Raw genomic sequence first — 15,538 nt, 5'->3', positions numbered from 1 at the left:
CACTTAGGATAATGACCTCACCATACACCCATGTTGTCACAAATGGCAAGTTTTCCTTCTTTTTAATGGCTAAATAATACTCCATTGGATATAAACACACCACATATTTTTTTTATCCATCCTTCTGATGATGGACACTTAGGTTAGTTCCATGTCTTAGCTATTGTGAATAATGCTCTGAGGCATTTCATTTCCTCTGATTTCATTTCCTTTGGATTCACACTCAGAAGTAGGATTGCTGAATCATCTGGTAGTTCTATTTTTAATTTTTTGGGAGACTTCCATACTGTTTTTCATCATGGCTGTTCAAATAATATTTTTGGAAAAAGCAATCCTAAGCATAGGCCCTGAAGGGATACATAGACAACAAAATGCTTTCTGTTCTTAAGGGCATGTAGAAAAACTCTAGAAGTATTTATTACAACAATCATTCTTGCTTTTTCACAAGAAAGTGTCCTCTTAGACAGACTTGGTGGTATGCAAGATGAATCCTATTTATGAGATGATGAATAAACTTATATTGAAGACAATCTCAGTAGGAGCCCCAGTAATTTAGAATTCTTTCTTGGAGCAAAGAGATACATAATGTAAGGGAAAACCAAGTTGATTTACTCAATTTTTCGAGATATACCAATGTAACTTCCTGTTTAAGTGTCTAACAACAATAAGCCAAGGTGGCAATAACAGGGGACATTTAATGAAGCTAAAATTCTTTAGGGCTAGGTAGGAAACCTAGTTTTGTACTAATCATTTAGCTAAAGTGTCAATGTTTTTTTTTGCGTTTGAATAACCAGGAACCAAAAGTACTATAAGCAGGCCTTTAACTGTGATTTCTAATTCAAAGCATAAGAATTTTGCTTCTTTAGCGCATATCTCAACTTGTAATACCTGATAGACATATTGCGAGTTTACTCCTGAGTTTTCAAGAATGGAGGAAATTCTTAATTACTTACTCTTTTAGTAAGAAAAAGTTTCCTGCGAGAATCCTTCCTCTCACCACATCATTAAACCCTTCTCGCCTGGTTGCAGCATACATGGCTTCAGTAGACACATCAATGTCACACCTGTGACCTGAAAACAAAACAGAGGTAAACATCATTTGAAAAGGAAGTCAAGTTCTGGCTGAAAAGCAAGTGTAGATTCACATTTGTGACCAATACTAAACTTTTGGAAGACTGTCCTTAGTGGCTCCTCTTCTTTATCTGCCTTGTGCCTAACCAGTCAGGGATCAAGTTGAGAGGAGAAAATAACCAACAGGGAAACATCATTTGTTCACTCCCTCATCCATTCATCCATCCATCCATCCATCCATCCATCCAACTACTGAACTCCTGCCATGTGCCAGGCACTACATTTGACAGACTGAGAATACAAAGATAAAATACTGTTTCTTTAAAATATCCACAGTTCAGAGAGGGAAGCCAAACATACGGAGATATGTACAAGGAATACGGTAAGCAGAAGGTTAAATGACAAAGGCAAGAGGATTCACTGGTTTACTTGTCTAAATCATTAACATTATCTCGGGGAATAAGTTTCTTATCCCTACAAGTAAAACTGTCAAATATTTGAGGCAACTATTTTAAAAAACCCAGATACAGCCATCTTACCATATTCTAGCCCATCAAATCTTGCCATATTTGATGCCACTTCTGATGTACACAATACATGGTAGCAGACAATTGAGTAACTGGTGTGGGGCAGGGACACTTCAATTACTTTCGCCCCCTCAGACTCAAAGAGGTTAGCAGCTTTGGACCAAAAAGATCGCACTTCACTTGATAATTCTGGTACAAGATATTCCTTATTGGAAAAAGTCAAGATACAGAAATTAGAACATCTGTACACATGGTTTTATAAAAATATGTTCTTCGGGACCTTTGGCAACACATTAGAAAATCTGATTGAATTCCTGATAGGTAGCTAGAAAGACTGAACTAATTTAGGGGTGTTTATGGCATGGCAAGCACTGTACTAGTTATTTATAAGCTGGATATGACAATATTAAAGATTAGAGAACTAGTTGGAGAAGCTATATTTGCTAAATGTTCATTATCAGATACTCTGCTAGATGCCTTTCAAAGGTTCTCTCATTTGGGGCACCTGGATGGCCCAGTCAGTTAAGTGTCTGCCTTCAGTTCAGGTCAGGATCTCACGGTTCGTGAGTTCGAGCCCTGTGTCAGGCTTTGCGTTGACAGTGTGAGGCCTGCTTGGGATTTTTCTCTCTCCCTTTCTCTTTCTCTCTACCCCTCCCCTGCTTGTGCTCTTTTTCTGTCAAAATAAATAAACATTAATAAAAAATAAGTGGAAAGGTTCTCCCATTTAATGCTTTTAACAATCCCATGATATAGGTTATTATCACCCTTCATTTTATTAATGAAAAATAGTGAGACTAAACAATTTTCCTAAAGTTACATAGTGGGTAAGTAGAGGATCTATGATTCTAAAATAGGTCTGTACTCTTTTCTAAATCTTTAAAAGAAGGCATAGCTATGATCTTAACTGAAAATTTTAAAGAAAGTATTTCTCTCAACTTGGTGTCAACTTGGGGACAATTTTATCCCCTTTCTCTCAACCAGGGGACATTTGGTAATGTCTGCAGACATTTTTGTTTGTAGGGTTATGCTGTGGTGGGAGTGGTACCTCTAAGGGTAAAGGCCAATTATGTTGCTAAACGTCTTACAATGCATAAGACAGTGTCCCACAACAAAAAATTATCCAAAAAATTATTGGTAAGCTTAAAATTAAAATATTTTTTAAAGGTCAATAATTTAATGTATTTACTTTCATATATGAATTACTCAATTGCTACTGTAATAAAATAGTAAAGGCTTAATAAATGTTACCTTCTTTACTATCATTATTCGTATTATATTTATTAAGATTTTACTATGTAAGGAATGGTTCTGGGCTATGTCCTTTACATTAGGAATTAGCAGACTATGGCCTATGAGCCAGATATAACTTGCTAGATATATTTTTTTACGTTTTTTTTAAATTTTATTTTTGAGAGAGAAAAATAAGAGGGAAGGGCGGAGAGAGAGGGGGAAAGGGTGCAAAGTGGGTTCTGTGCTGAGAGCCCAATGCAGAGCTTGAACTCACGAACCATGAGATCATACCCGACCCGAAGTCAGATGCTTAACTGACTGAACCACCCAAGCACCCTGTCAGGTATTTTTGAAAATAAAGTTTTATTAGAGCACAGCCACACTCTTTCATTTACATATGGTCTATGGCTGCTTTCACACTACAGTGGCAGAGTTAAATAGTTACAATACAGACTGCATGGCCCACAAAGCCTCAAATATTTACTAACTGACCCTTTACAGAAAAAGTTTATAGACCCCTGCTTAGCATCATTAGTTTTTTTTTTATTGAGGTATAACTGATACACAACATTATGAGAGTTTTAATGTTTGATTCAATATTTGTATATGTTGAGAAATGATCACCACAATAAGTCTAAATTAATACCTGTCACAATACAGTTAAAGAATTTTTTTTCCCTTGTGATAAGAACCTTAAGATCTATTCGCATAGTAATTTTCAAATAAGCAGTATGGTATTACTAACTATAGTCACCATGCTGTATATTATATCCCAACAATGTTACCAAATTGAAACCTTACTATTCTCTGAGATCAAAAATGTTATCCCCATTTTGTAGATCAGGAAATTGAGCTTAGATTAAGTCACGTGCTCAGGTTACATAGCTAATAAAAGTGGCATAAGCAGGATTCAACCCCAACCAGTCTGTTGCCTAGGCCTGGGCTCTGTATTTGATCTGACAGTATTTCTGTGAACTAATGAAAGGGAAGAGATACCTTCGGAATTCCAATACATAGTTTGCTCACATCTGTCAAGCTGGAAAGCATAAATGGTTTACCAGGATCTTGTATTGTGGTAGAATCTTTGGGGTCATGCCCAGCCAGCACACCTGTGAGGAAAAATACTTAGGAATGACAGACATATTGTTTTTACAGTGAAATTTATAATGTTTTGAAATTCTATGGAATCATATAAATACCCAACACAGTTGCTGCATCATCCACACATCTGGTTAAGATTCCAGGCACATCCATGGAATTCACCAGGGGAATGAGACCATGACGAGAAACTAAGCCATAGCTTGGTTTGAAACCAACAATCCCACAGTGGGCAGCTGGATTTCTGGTCGATCCTCCTGTATCTGATCCTAAAGCCCTGGAATTTAAATGGAATTTTCTTTAGAAAAATGATGTATCTCTAATTATATCTGGAATCTGTTTTTAAGTGTATACTTTTCAACTTTACTTGCCCCTGGTTACACAAAAGTAAGACACGACTGTCTCAGAGAATTTCTAAAACGTAGAAAAATATGAAGAAGAAATAAAATATTCTACCACCTGAGGCAAACACTGTTAACATTTTGGCATATTAACTTCAAGACTTTTTAAAAATGCATTTTTCTTTCATAGTTCAGGTCATTCTGTAATTACAAGTTGCCATCTCTTTTTTGCTTATGAGGAGCCTTTTGCTACATCACTAAAATTACTGACAAGTTAAAATATATATAATGTTCTATCCTATCAATTGGCGATTCCCAGGATTTTAAAGCCCATTCTCCTATCAATATGTATACATATCTTTTACCTTCCTTTCATGGCAGTTATCCAGTATGTTTTCACAAACTAAACACACCACTCCCAGAAATTCATATACAGAACCTTCCGCTACCTCATTTAGAATCATAGATAGAAATGTACTTTAATTTAAACATTTATGTTGTTGCCAATTACGATAATAACTGCATAATAAATTACTTCGTAATAAACACCTTTAAACATAAATCTTTGCCTATACGTCTGAATATGTTTTCGGCTGGCTTCCAAGAAGTAGAGTTAATGAGCCATAGGGCCTGTTATTCTAAGTTTTTAATCTATATCGTCAAATGACTTGTCAGAGGGCTTTTGCCAATTTATATTCCCAACTGCAGTGAATCAGATTCGGTCTCATGTTTCATTATCATCACTGAGTACCAGAAGTTCTTAAAATGTGGTTAATTTAAAAAACCAAAAATCTTTGTTAATGTGCATTTTTTAATAATTTTTCATATTTGTATTTGCATTACTGAACTATGAAGGGTCCGTTTCTTTGCCCAGTTACCTCCAGAGTACATGTTTTTCTTATGAAAAACAAAAGCAAAAACTAATCTTGAGAACATTATGCTAAGTAAAACAGATCGGTTATGAAAGTGCAAATACTGAATAATTTCACTTACGTCAGGTACCTAGAGTCTTCAAGTTCATAGAGACAGAAAGTAGAACAGTGATTGCCAGGGGCTGGGAGGACGGGCACATGGGAAGCTGTTGTTTAATGGGTACTTAGGTTCAGTTCTGCAAATTAAACAAGGTCTGGAGACTGGCTGCACAATAACGTGAATGTATTTAATGCTAAATTGTACACTTAAAAATGGTTAAGATGGTGGGGAGGAGGAGTGCCTGGACGGCTCAGTCTGTTAAGCAATTGACTCTTGATCTCAGCTCAGGTCTTAATCTCAGGGTCATGAGTTCAAGCCCTGCATTAGGCTCCACGCTGGGTATGGAGCCTGCTTAAAAAAAGGTTTAAGATGGTAAAGTTTATTTTTTTTTAATTTACAAAAAAATTTTTTTTAATGTTTATTTATTTTTGAGAGAGAGACAGAGTGTGAGTAAGGGAGGGGCACAGAGAGAGGGAGACACAGAATCCGAAGCAGGCTCTAGGCTCTGAGCTATCAGCACAGAGCCTGATGTGGGGCTCGAACCCACGAACTGCGAAATCATGACCTGAGCTAAAGTCGGATGTTTAACTGACTGAGCCACCAGGTGCCCCAAGATGATAAATTTTAGGTTATGTATGTTTTACCCTAATTAAACATTTTTTAAAACTTTATTTCAGGGGAAAAAAGGTTTTTCTGATTAGAAAAGTGTATGCGCCAACTACAAAAATTAAGTATTATATAAGTATATTGTATATAAAGTGAAATTTCTCTTATAATCACTGCCTCCATAATAATCCTGTTATCAATTTTGATATAGTCATCCAGACACTTCCATGCACATAACATATATACATATGTAATGACTGCTTTTAACAGAAAGGTCATACTATATATACTATTCTGCAACTTGTTTTACACTTAACAGTGTATCTTTGATATCTTTCCATGACACTCTAGCTTATTCCTTTTAGTGGCTGTGTAATACACCAAGAAGTTTCCTGTTTTTAAAACTATTATAAAAGAAGCAAATCAAAAGGGGGAAAAACAAAGCAGAACACTTGATAGTTTGGGACCCATTCAGTCTGGAGTTACTTTGGGTCTGTGCTTCTGCTGAATATACCCAGAAAAAAGCTTTGAGCTGCACAAGACTACTAGGCCCTTGAGCTCTACAGAAAATGCAGATGAGATTGTCTTTCTTAACAAGTCCATATGAGCTACAAAATCAGGCTGTTGCTTTAACAATTTCCAAAAGGACACGTTTTCTTATTAGGATTCACTGACGGCGGTGTAAAAGTAAAACCTACATTTCCATAGGAATTATGTGTCAAAATGCCATCTTCTCAGAGCACATTCAGAAAGCTGAACATTAAGTAGGGTGATGAAGATAGAAAAAAAAAAAAAAAGCACCTAATCTTCCAGTCCTAACTTGTCAGAACTCTCATTAATATTAATGCAGTGCTCTAAAATTCCACAGAGATAAAATGAAATGGTTTTACTTGTAAATAAGATTTCAGAGAAACTAAAAACAAAACAAAACAAAAAAACCCTGAAGATTCTAAATCTCCATAGCTCTAAAAAAATATAAATAATTTACTGGTTGCAACGTCTGTGAAAGAGCTTCATTTCAGTGGATAATTAAGGAAAAATACATATAGTACTACTAAAGAAACACATTCCATTTTATACTGAAACAGATAAATAACAGTGAAATCTATTTAGTCTTCTTTAGGTGGTTAAAAAATGCTTTACAAATGAGACTTAAAACATAGAGCATGATGGGTGGATTCTTCCCAAATACAAACTATGACAGTTGAACAAATCAGCTCCTAACAAACTTGAAAAAAACTTTACTCAGTGATGCACATTTTTAGTGGTAGATTTATGAAAACACTATTTTAAATATCCTATTGATACATATTAGGAGCATTTCCCCCACCCACCCCCCCTTTTTTAAACAAAAGCCAGATTTAGCTGAAGGATAAACCATAATTACCAGCTCAGCACCACTCAGCCAAAGCCACAGTATATTAGTCCCTAAATATTTGTACAATCAGTGAGCAGACACCCAAATAAATTATTTTAGAAGTGAAATTTAATTACACTATCTGGTTTATTCTGCAAGATCCATAAAAGCATGTTTTTAAGAGAACCAGATACTATAGAGGAAGAGTTTTTTGTTTTTTTTTTTAACGTTTATTTATTTTTGAGACAGGGAGAGACAGAGCATGAACAGGGGAGGGTCAGAGAGAGGGAGACACAGAATCTGAAGCAGGCTCCAGGCTCTGAGTTGTCAGCACAGAGCCCGACGTGGGGCTAGAACTCACAGACGGTGAGATCATGACCTGAGCCGAAGTTGGCCGCTTAACTGACTGAGCCACCCAGGCGCCCCATAGAGGAAGAGTTTAAATACCTAAAATTCAAGTTATATGTATAAAATACACGTTAAGTATACTGTACAGTTGAACGCATTTATGAGATATAATGTTGATATATCGATCATAAATAAGTCACTAAAAAGAAATGAAAACGGCACGGTATGAACTACTCTGTTGTTGGACTGTAAGTATGGTTTATGACTGTGTTTTGATGGGCTCTACAATACAGACAGAAAAAAGCATCTTACGCGAAACACGTGAAGGCTGATACTGCCGCTGCACTCCCACCCGAGCTTCCTCCAGTTATAAGCCAATTCGAATCCTCATTCTCACCATGGGGCTTCTGCTTCCTCTTTTCTCTATATTGTTTCGAGTAACTCCAGGGGTTTTTAACTGGGCCAAATACACCATCTGTGCTTCCAGATCTGAGATGAAGTGAAACAAGATATCTTAATGAAACTTTGGTTCTTTATATGAAGATTTCACCTCGTGATCGTATTATTTACTTCTAACACTGTATAATCCACTGGAAATTGAATTGGAAAAGGCAAGAAGTCTGCTTAGGTGTAGCTTTCATTAATTAGATGGTTGAGGAGGTGGACGATGGGAAGTAAGAGCGTGTGGGAGAGAGAAAACTAGTCTGTTAAGAAGATTTTTATCCCAGTTGATTATCCAATTCAGCTTATGATGAGTTCCCTTGTAAATCCAGGTGTTCCAGGTGAAGAGGGTCACAAACATTCAAAGAGTTAAACAGGAAGTCCTCTGAAGGATTCCCTCTATAACCAGATGTGTTAAGACAAGCATAGTTGAAAATTAGTAACTTATTTAAAAAGTTTTGAAATAATTTCAATCTTACAGGCAAACTGCAAAAATAGAAATTATATGAAAATAACTTTATACCCTTTACCCAGCTTCACTTATTGTTAAAAAGCCACCCAATTTGATTTGTGTGATTGACACACGTTGTGTGTAACATGTACAAATCATTTCTTCCCCCACAAACCACATAAAGGTAAATTATATATATCATGGCCCTTTACTCCTAAATATTTTAGTTATGTATTCAGTGTGCATTTCCTAACACTAGGGGTGTTCCCTTATGCGGTCACAGTAGCCAATCTCAGTAAATTTAACATCCACACAATGCTTTTTATCTAACGTACTGTATGTAATCCAGTTTGGTCAGCTGATCCAGTAATGTCCTCTACAGCATTTCCCCCTCCTAGTAAGGGATGGAGTCTAACATCAGGTACTGCATTTAGGTATCATTGTCTCATTAGCCCCTTTTTGTACTTTTTAAATCATTTGCTAGCCAATGGGCATGGAGTTATTTCTAGTTTTTGGCAATGATGAATAAAGCCACAATAAATATTGTACTGAAAGACCCTGGCCATTGCTTTCATGTCAATATACCTCTTCATCTCTTGACTAAATAGCAGGACTGAGATTGTTGGATCCTATGCTGTTTAACTTTATGAGAAACTGCCAGACTATTTTCCAAAATGGCTATACCATTTTGCATTTCCTACCAGGATTGCATGAGAAACCCAATTGCGCTGCATCCTCGTCAACACTTGATATTGTCATTTTTAAACCATTCTAAAAGATGTATGTATCTCCTTGTGGTTTTAATTTGTATTTCCTTAATGACTAACCATGTTCAGTATTGTTTTCATGTGTTTATTGCCAACTATATATCTGGTTTGATGAAATGTCTGCTTACATATTTTTACCCCCCCCCCTTTTAAATTGGGTTGTTTTCTGATTTTTGAGTTGGGAAAGCTTCTGTATATACTGGATACCAGTTCTTTCTCAGATATATGTTTTGCAAATATTTTCTCCCAGGCTGTGGCTTATTTTTTCATGTGTTAACAGTGTATTTCAAAGTATAGAAGTTCCTAATTTTAGAGAAGTACAGTCTATCAGTTTTTTATTTTATGGATTGTACTTTATGTGTCCCATCTAAGAAATTTTTGCCTAACTCATGGTCACAAAGATTTTTCTCCTGCATTTTCTTCTATAAGATTTAGGTTTTACTTTTTTAGGCTCTTTTAATCTGGAATATTTTCATAGCATTTCTTTGTCGTTTATGATATTCATATTTTTATAGAATGTTTCTCATTTCAGACTTATCTTCTGATTCCCTGTGATTAGTTTCAGGTTTAACATTCTCAGCTGGAATACTGCATAGGTGATGGTGTGTTCTTCTCAGGGAATCACATCTAGAGGTACAATGATGTCCACTTACTCTCACTGATGATGTTCATTTTGATCAGCTGTTCAAGGCAATGTCCTAATGACCTATGTTCAAGTTTACTCCAGTGGATTAATTCATTTAACATATATTTACTGAGTGCCAAGAGATAACACCGTAAATAAGAGAGTCAAAGACTCTGCTTCTATGAAACAATGCTTTGGTGAAACACTGAATGTTTTCACTCCAAAATCAGGAACAAAGAAAGGATATCTGCTCTTATTACTTCTACTCAGTATTGTACTGAAGTCTTAACCAACACAAAAAAGAAAGAGAAATAAGAAGAAATAAAACTGTCTGTATTTGCAGATGACATGATCATCCACATAAAATATACCAAAGAATCTACAAAGATCAACTAGAACTAATAAGAGAACTTAGCAAGGCAGTGGGATACAAGCTCAATACAGAGAAATCAATTATATTTCTATATACTAACAATAAACAATTAGAAATGGAAAAAATACCATTTTTCTATAGCATTAAAAAAATGAAATACTCGGGAATGAATCAAACACATTATGTACAAGATTTATATGCAGAAAATCATAAAAACACTGCTGAGAAAAATTAAAAATCTAATAAAGGGATAGAAATAAAGTGTTCAAGGATCAGAAGACACATATTAAGATGTCAATTCTCCCCATCTGACCTGTAAATTCAACACAATCATGATCAAAATCCAATTAAGCTTTACAGAAATCAGCAAACTGATTCTAAAACTTATATGGAAATGCAAAGCACCTAGCATATGTAAAATGATTTTGAAAAAGTTAAAGGACTCTTATTACCTAATTTCAAGGTTTACTATAAAGCTATAGTATCGGATTCTGGGAAGATGGCGGCGTAGGAGGACGCTGGGCTCACCGCGCGTCCTGCTGATCACTTAGATTCCACCTACACCTGCCTAAATAACCCAGAAAACCGCCAGAGGATTAGCAGAACAGAGTCACCGGACCCAAGTGCAGACGAGAGGCCCACAGAAGAGGGTAGGAAGGGCGGCGAGGCGGTGCGCGCTCCACGGACTGGCGGGAGGGAGCCGGGGCGTAGGGGCGGCTCGCCGGCCAAGCAGAGCCCCCGAGTCCGGCTTGCAAAAGCGGAGGGGCCTGACGGACTGTGTTCCGACAGCAAGCGCAACTTAGCAAGTGCGACTTAGCGTCTGGGAGGTCATAAGTTAACAGCTCTGCTCGGAAAGCGGGAAGGCTGGAGGACAAAGGGAGGGTGAGCTGCGGAGCCCCCGGACGACAGAGCTCAGTTTGGCGGGGAACAAAGGCGCTAGCCAGCGCCATCTCCCCCGCCCATCCCCCAGCCAAAATCCCAAAGGGAACCGGCTCCGGCCAGGGAAATTGCTCGCTCCGCGCGAACACCCAACTCTGTGCTTCTGCGGAGCCAAACCTCCGGCAGCGATTTGACTCCCTCCGGCTGCCACAGGGCCCCTCCTGAAGTGGATCACCTAAGGAGAAGCGAGCTAAGCCTGCCCCCCCTCCCGCCGTGCACCTTGCCTTCCCACCCAAGCTAATACGCCAGATCCCCAGCATCACAAGCCTGGCAGTGTGCAAGTAGCCCAGACGGGCCACGCCACTCCACAGTGAATCCCGCCCCTAGGAGAGGGGAAGAGAAGGCACACACCAGTCTGACTGTGGCCCCAGCGGTGGGCTGGGGGCAGACATCAGGTCGGACTGCGGCCCCGCCCACCAACTCCAGTTATACACCACAGCACAGGGGAAGTGCCCTGCAAGCCCTCACCACACCAGGGACTATCCAAAATGACCAAGCGGAAGAATTCCCCTCAGAAGAATCTCCAGGAAATAACAACAGCCAATGAGCTGATCAAAAAGGATTTAAATAATATAACAGAAAGTGAATTTAGAATAATAGTCATAAAATTAATCGCTGGGCTGGAAAACAGTATACAGGACAGCAGAGAATCTCTTGCTACAGACATCAGGGGACTAAGGAACAGTCACGAGGAGCTGAAAAAACGCTTTAAAGGAAATGGAAAACAAAATGCAAACCACCACGGCTCGGATGGAAGAGGCAGAGGAGAGAATAGGTGAACTAGAAGATAAAGTTATGGAAAAAGAGGAAGCTGAGAAAAAGAGAGATAAAAAAATCCAGGAGTATGAGGGGAAAATTAGAGAATTAAGTGATACACTAAAAAGAAATAATATACGCATAATTGGTATCCCAGAGGAGGAAGAGAGAGGGAAAGGTGCTGAAGGGGTACTTGAAGAAATAATAGCTGAGAACTTCCCTGAACTGGGGAAGGAAAAAGGCATTGAAATCCAAGAGGCACAGAGAACTCCCTTCAGACGTAACTTGAATCGATCTTCTGCACGACATATCATAGTGAAACTGGCAAAATACAAGGATAAAGAGAAAATTCTGAAAGCAGCAAGGGGTAAACGTGCCCTCACATATAAAGGGAGACCTATAAGACTCGTGACTGATCTCTCTTTTGAAACTTGGCAGGCCAGAAAGAATTGGCACGAGATTTTCAGGGTGCTAGATAGCAAAAATATGCAGCCGAGAATCCTTTATCCAGCAAGTCTGTCATTTAGAATAGAAGGAGAGATAAAGGTCTTCCCAAACAAACAAAAACTGAAGGAATTTGTCACCACTAAACCAGCCCTACAAGAGATCCTAAGGGGGACCCTGTGAGACAAAGTACCAGAGACATCACTACAAGCATAAAACATACAGACATCACAATGACTCTAAACCCGTATCTTTCTATAATAACACTGAATGTAAACGGATTAAATGCGCCAACCAAAAGACATAGGGTATCAGAATGGATAAAAAAACAAGACCCATCTATTTGCTGTCTACAAGAGACTCATTTTAGACCTGAGGACACCTTTAGATTCAGAGTGAGGGGATGGAGAACTATTTATCATGCTACTGGAAGCCAGAAGAAAGCTGGAGTAGCCATACTTATATCAGACAAACTAGACTTTAAATTAAAGGCTGTAACAAGAGATGAAGAAGGACATTATATAATAGTTACAGGGTCTATCCATCAGGAAGAGCTAACAATTATAAATGTCTATGCGCCGAATACCGGAGCCCCCAAATATATAAAACAATTACTCATAAACAGAAGCAACCTTATTGATAAGAATGTGGTAATTGCAGGGGACTTTAACACCCCACTTACAGAAATGGATAGATCATCTAGACACACAGTCAATAAAGAAACAAGGGCCCTGAATGAGACACTGGATCAGATGGACTTGACAGATATATTTAGAACTCTGCATCCCAAAGCAACAGAATATACTTTCTTCTCGAGTGCACATGGAACATTCTCCAAGATAGATCATATACTGGGTCACAAAACAGCCCTTCATAAGTTTACAAGAATTGAAATTATACCATGCATACTTTCAGACCACAATGCTATGAAGCTTGAAATCAACCACAGGAAAAAGTCTGGAAAACCTCCAAAAGCATGGAGGTTAAAGAACACCCTACTAACGAATGAGTGGGTCAACCAGGCAATTAGAGAAGAAATCAAAAAATATATGGAAACAAACGAAAATGAAAATACAACAATCCAAACGCTTTGGGATGCAGCGAAGGCAGTCCTGAGAGGAAAATACATTGCAATCCAGGCCTATCTCAAGAAACAAGAAAAATCCCAAATACAAAATCTAACAGCACACCTAAAGGAAATAGAAGCAGAACAGCAAAGGCAGCCTAAACCCAGCAGAAGAAGAGAAATAATAAAGATCAGAGCAGAAATAAACAATATAGAATCTAAAAAAACTGTAGAGCAGATCAACGAAACCAAGAGTTGGTTTTTTGAAAAAATAAACAAAATTGACAAACCTCTAGCCAGGCTTCTCAAAAAGAAAAGGGAGATGACCCAAATAGATAAAATCATGAATGAAAATGGAATTATTACAACCAATCCCTCAGAGATACAAACAATTATCAGGGAATACTATGAAAAATTATATGCCAACAAATTGGACAACCTGGAAGAAATGGACAAATTCCTAAACACCCACACTCTTCCAAAACTCAATCAGGAGGAAATAGAAAGCTTGAACAGACCCATAACCAGCGAAGAAATTGAATGGGTTATCAAAAATCTCCCAACAAATAAGAGTCCAGGACCAGATGGCTTCCCAGGGGAGTTCTACCAGACGTTTAAAGCAGAGATAATACCTATCCTTCTCAAGCTATTCCAAGAAATAGAAAGGGAAGGAAAACTTCCAGACTCATTCTATGAAGCCAGTATTACTTTGATTCCTAAACCAGACAGAGACCCAGTAAAAAAAGAGAACTACAGGCCAATATCCCTGATGAATATGGATGCAAAAATTCTCAATAAGATACTAGCAAATCGAATTCAACAGCATATAAAAAGAATTATTCACCATGATCAAGTGGGATTCATTCCTGGGATGCAGGGCTGGTTCAACATTCGCAAATCAATCAACGTGATACATCACATTAACAAAAAAAAAGAGAAGAACCATATGATCCTGTCAATCGATGCAGAAAAGGCCTTTGACAAAATCCAGCACCCTTTCTTAATAAAAACCCTTGAGAAAGTCGGGATAGAAGGAACATACTTAAAGATCATAAAAGCCATTTATGAAAAGCCCACAGCTAACATCATCCTCAACGGGGAAAAACTGAGAGCTTTTTCCCTGAGATCAGGAACACGACAGGGATGCCCGCTCTCACCGTTGTTGTTTAACATAGTGCTGGAAGTTCTAGCATCAGCAATCAGACAACAAAAGGAAATCAAAGGCATCAAAATTGGCAAAGATGAAGTCAAGCTTTCGCTTTTTGCAGATGACATGATATTATACATGGAAAATCCGATAGACTCCACCAAAAGTCTGCTAGAACTGATACATGAATTCAGCAAAGTTGCAGGATACAAAATCAATGTCCAGAAATCAGTTGCATTCTTATACACTAACAATGAAGCAACAGAAAGACAAATAAAGAAACTGATCCCATTTACAATTGCACCAAGAAGCATAAAATACCTAGGAATAAATCTAACCAAAGATGTAAAGGATCTGTATGCTGAAAACTATAGAAAGCTTATGAAGGCAATTGAAGAAGATTTAAAGAAATGGAAAGACATTCCCTGCTCATGGATTGGAAAAATAAATATTGTCAAAATGTCAATACTACCCAAAGCTATCTACACATTCAATGCAATCCCAATCAAAATTGCACCAGCATTCTTCTCGAAACTAGAACAAGCAATCCTAAAATTCATATGGAACCACAAAAGGCCCCGAATAGCCAAAGGAATTTTGAAGAAGAAGACCAAAGCAGGAGGCATCACAATCCCAGACTTTAGCCTCTACTACAAAGCTGTCATCATCAAGACAGCATGGTATTGGCACAAAAACAGACACACAGACCAATGGAATAGAATAGAAACCCCAGAACTAGACCCACAAACATATGGCCAACTCATCTTTGACAAAGCAGGAAAGAACATCCAATGGAAAAAAGACAGCCTCTTTAACAAATGGTGCTGGGAGAACTGGACAGCAACATGCAGAAGGTTGAAACTAGACCACTTTCTCACACCATTTACAAAAATAAACTCAAAATGGATAAAGGACCTAAATGTGAGACAGGAAACCATCAGAACCTTAGAGGAGAAAGCAGGAAAAGACCTCTCTGACC

General features: G+C 38.0%; 1 protein-coding gene across 1 annotated transcript in view; it reads right to left on the bottom strand.

Moving 5' to 3' along the window:
• QRSL1 (glutaminyl-tRNA amidotransferase subunit QRSL1) overlaps window positions 1-15,538 on the bottom strand; it is a 35,807-nt gene that overhangs the window by 9,000 nt on the left and 11,269 nt on the right. Inside the window, exons 5-9 of the mRNA XM_030316054.1 lie at window positions 7,863-8,039; window positions 4,028-4,203; window positions 3,825-3,937; window positions 1,611-1,803; window positions 954-1,071 (exon numbers count right to left, since the gene is read on the bottom strand). Of these exons, the coding sequence (XP_030171914.1) occupies window positions 954-1,071; window positions 1,611-1,803; window positions 3,825-3,937; window positions 4,028-4,203; window positions 7,863-8,039 (777 nt within the window). The remainder of the gene's footprint in view (window positions 1-953; window positions 1,072-1,610; window positions 1,804-3,824; window positions 3,938-4,027; window positions 4,204-7,862; window positions 8,040-15,538) is intronic.

The sequence above is a fragment of the Lynx canadensis genome, chromosome B2 (genome assembly GCF_007474595.2).
Source record: "Lynx canadensis isolate LIC74 chromosome B2, mLynCan4.pri.v2, whole genome shotgun sequence".
Lineage (NCBI taxonomy): Eukaryota > Metazoa > Chordata > Mammalia > Carnivora > Felidae > Lynx > Lynx canadensis.
Note: the sequence above shows the minus strand (reverse complement) of the source record. Positions and strands in the feature narration are given on the sequence as shown.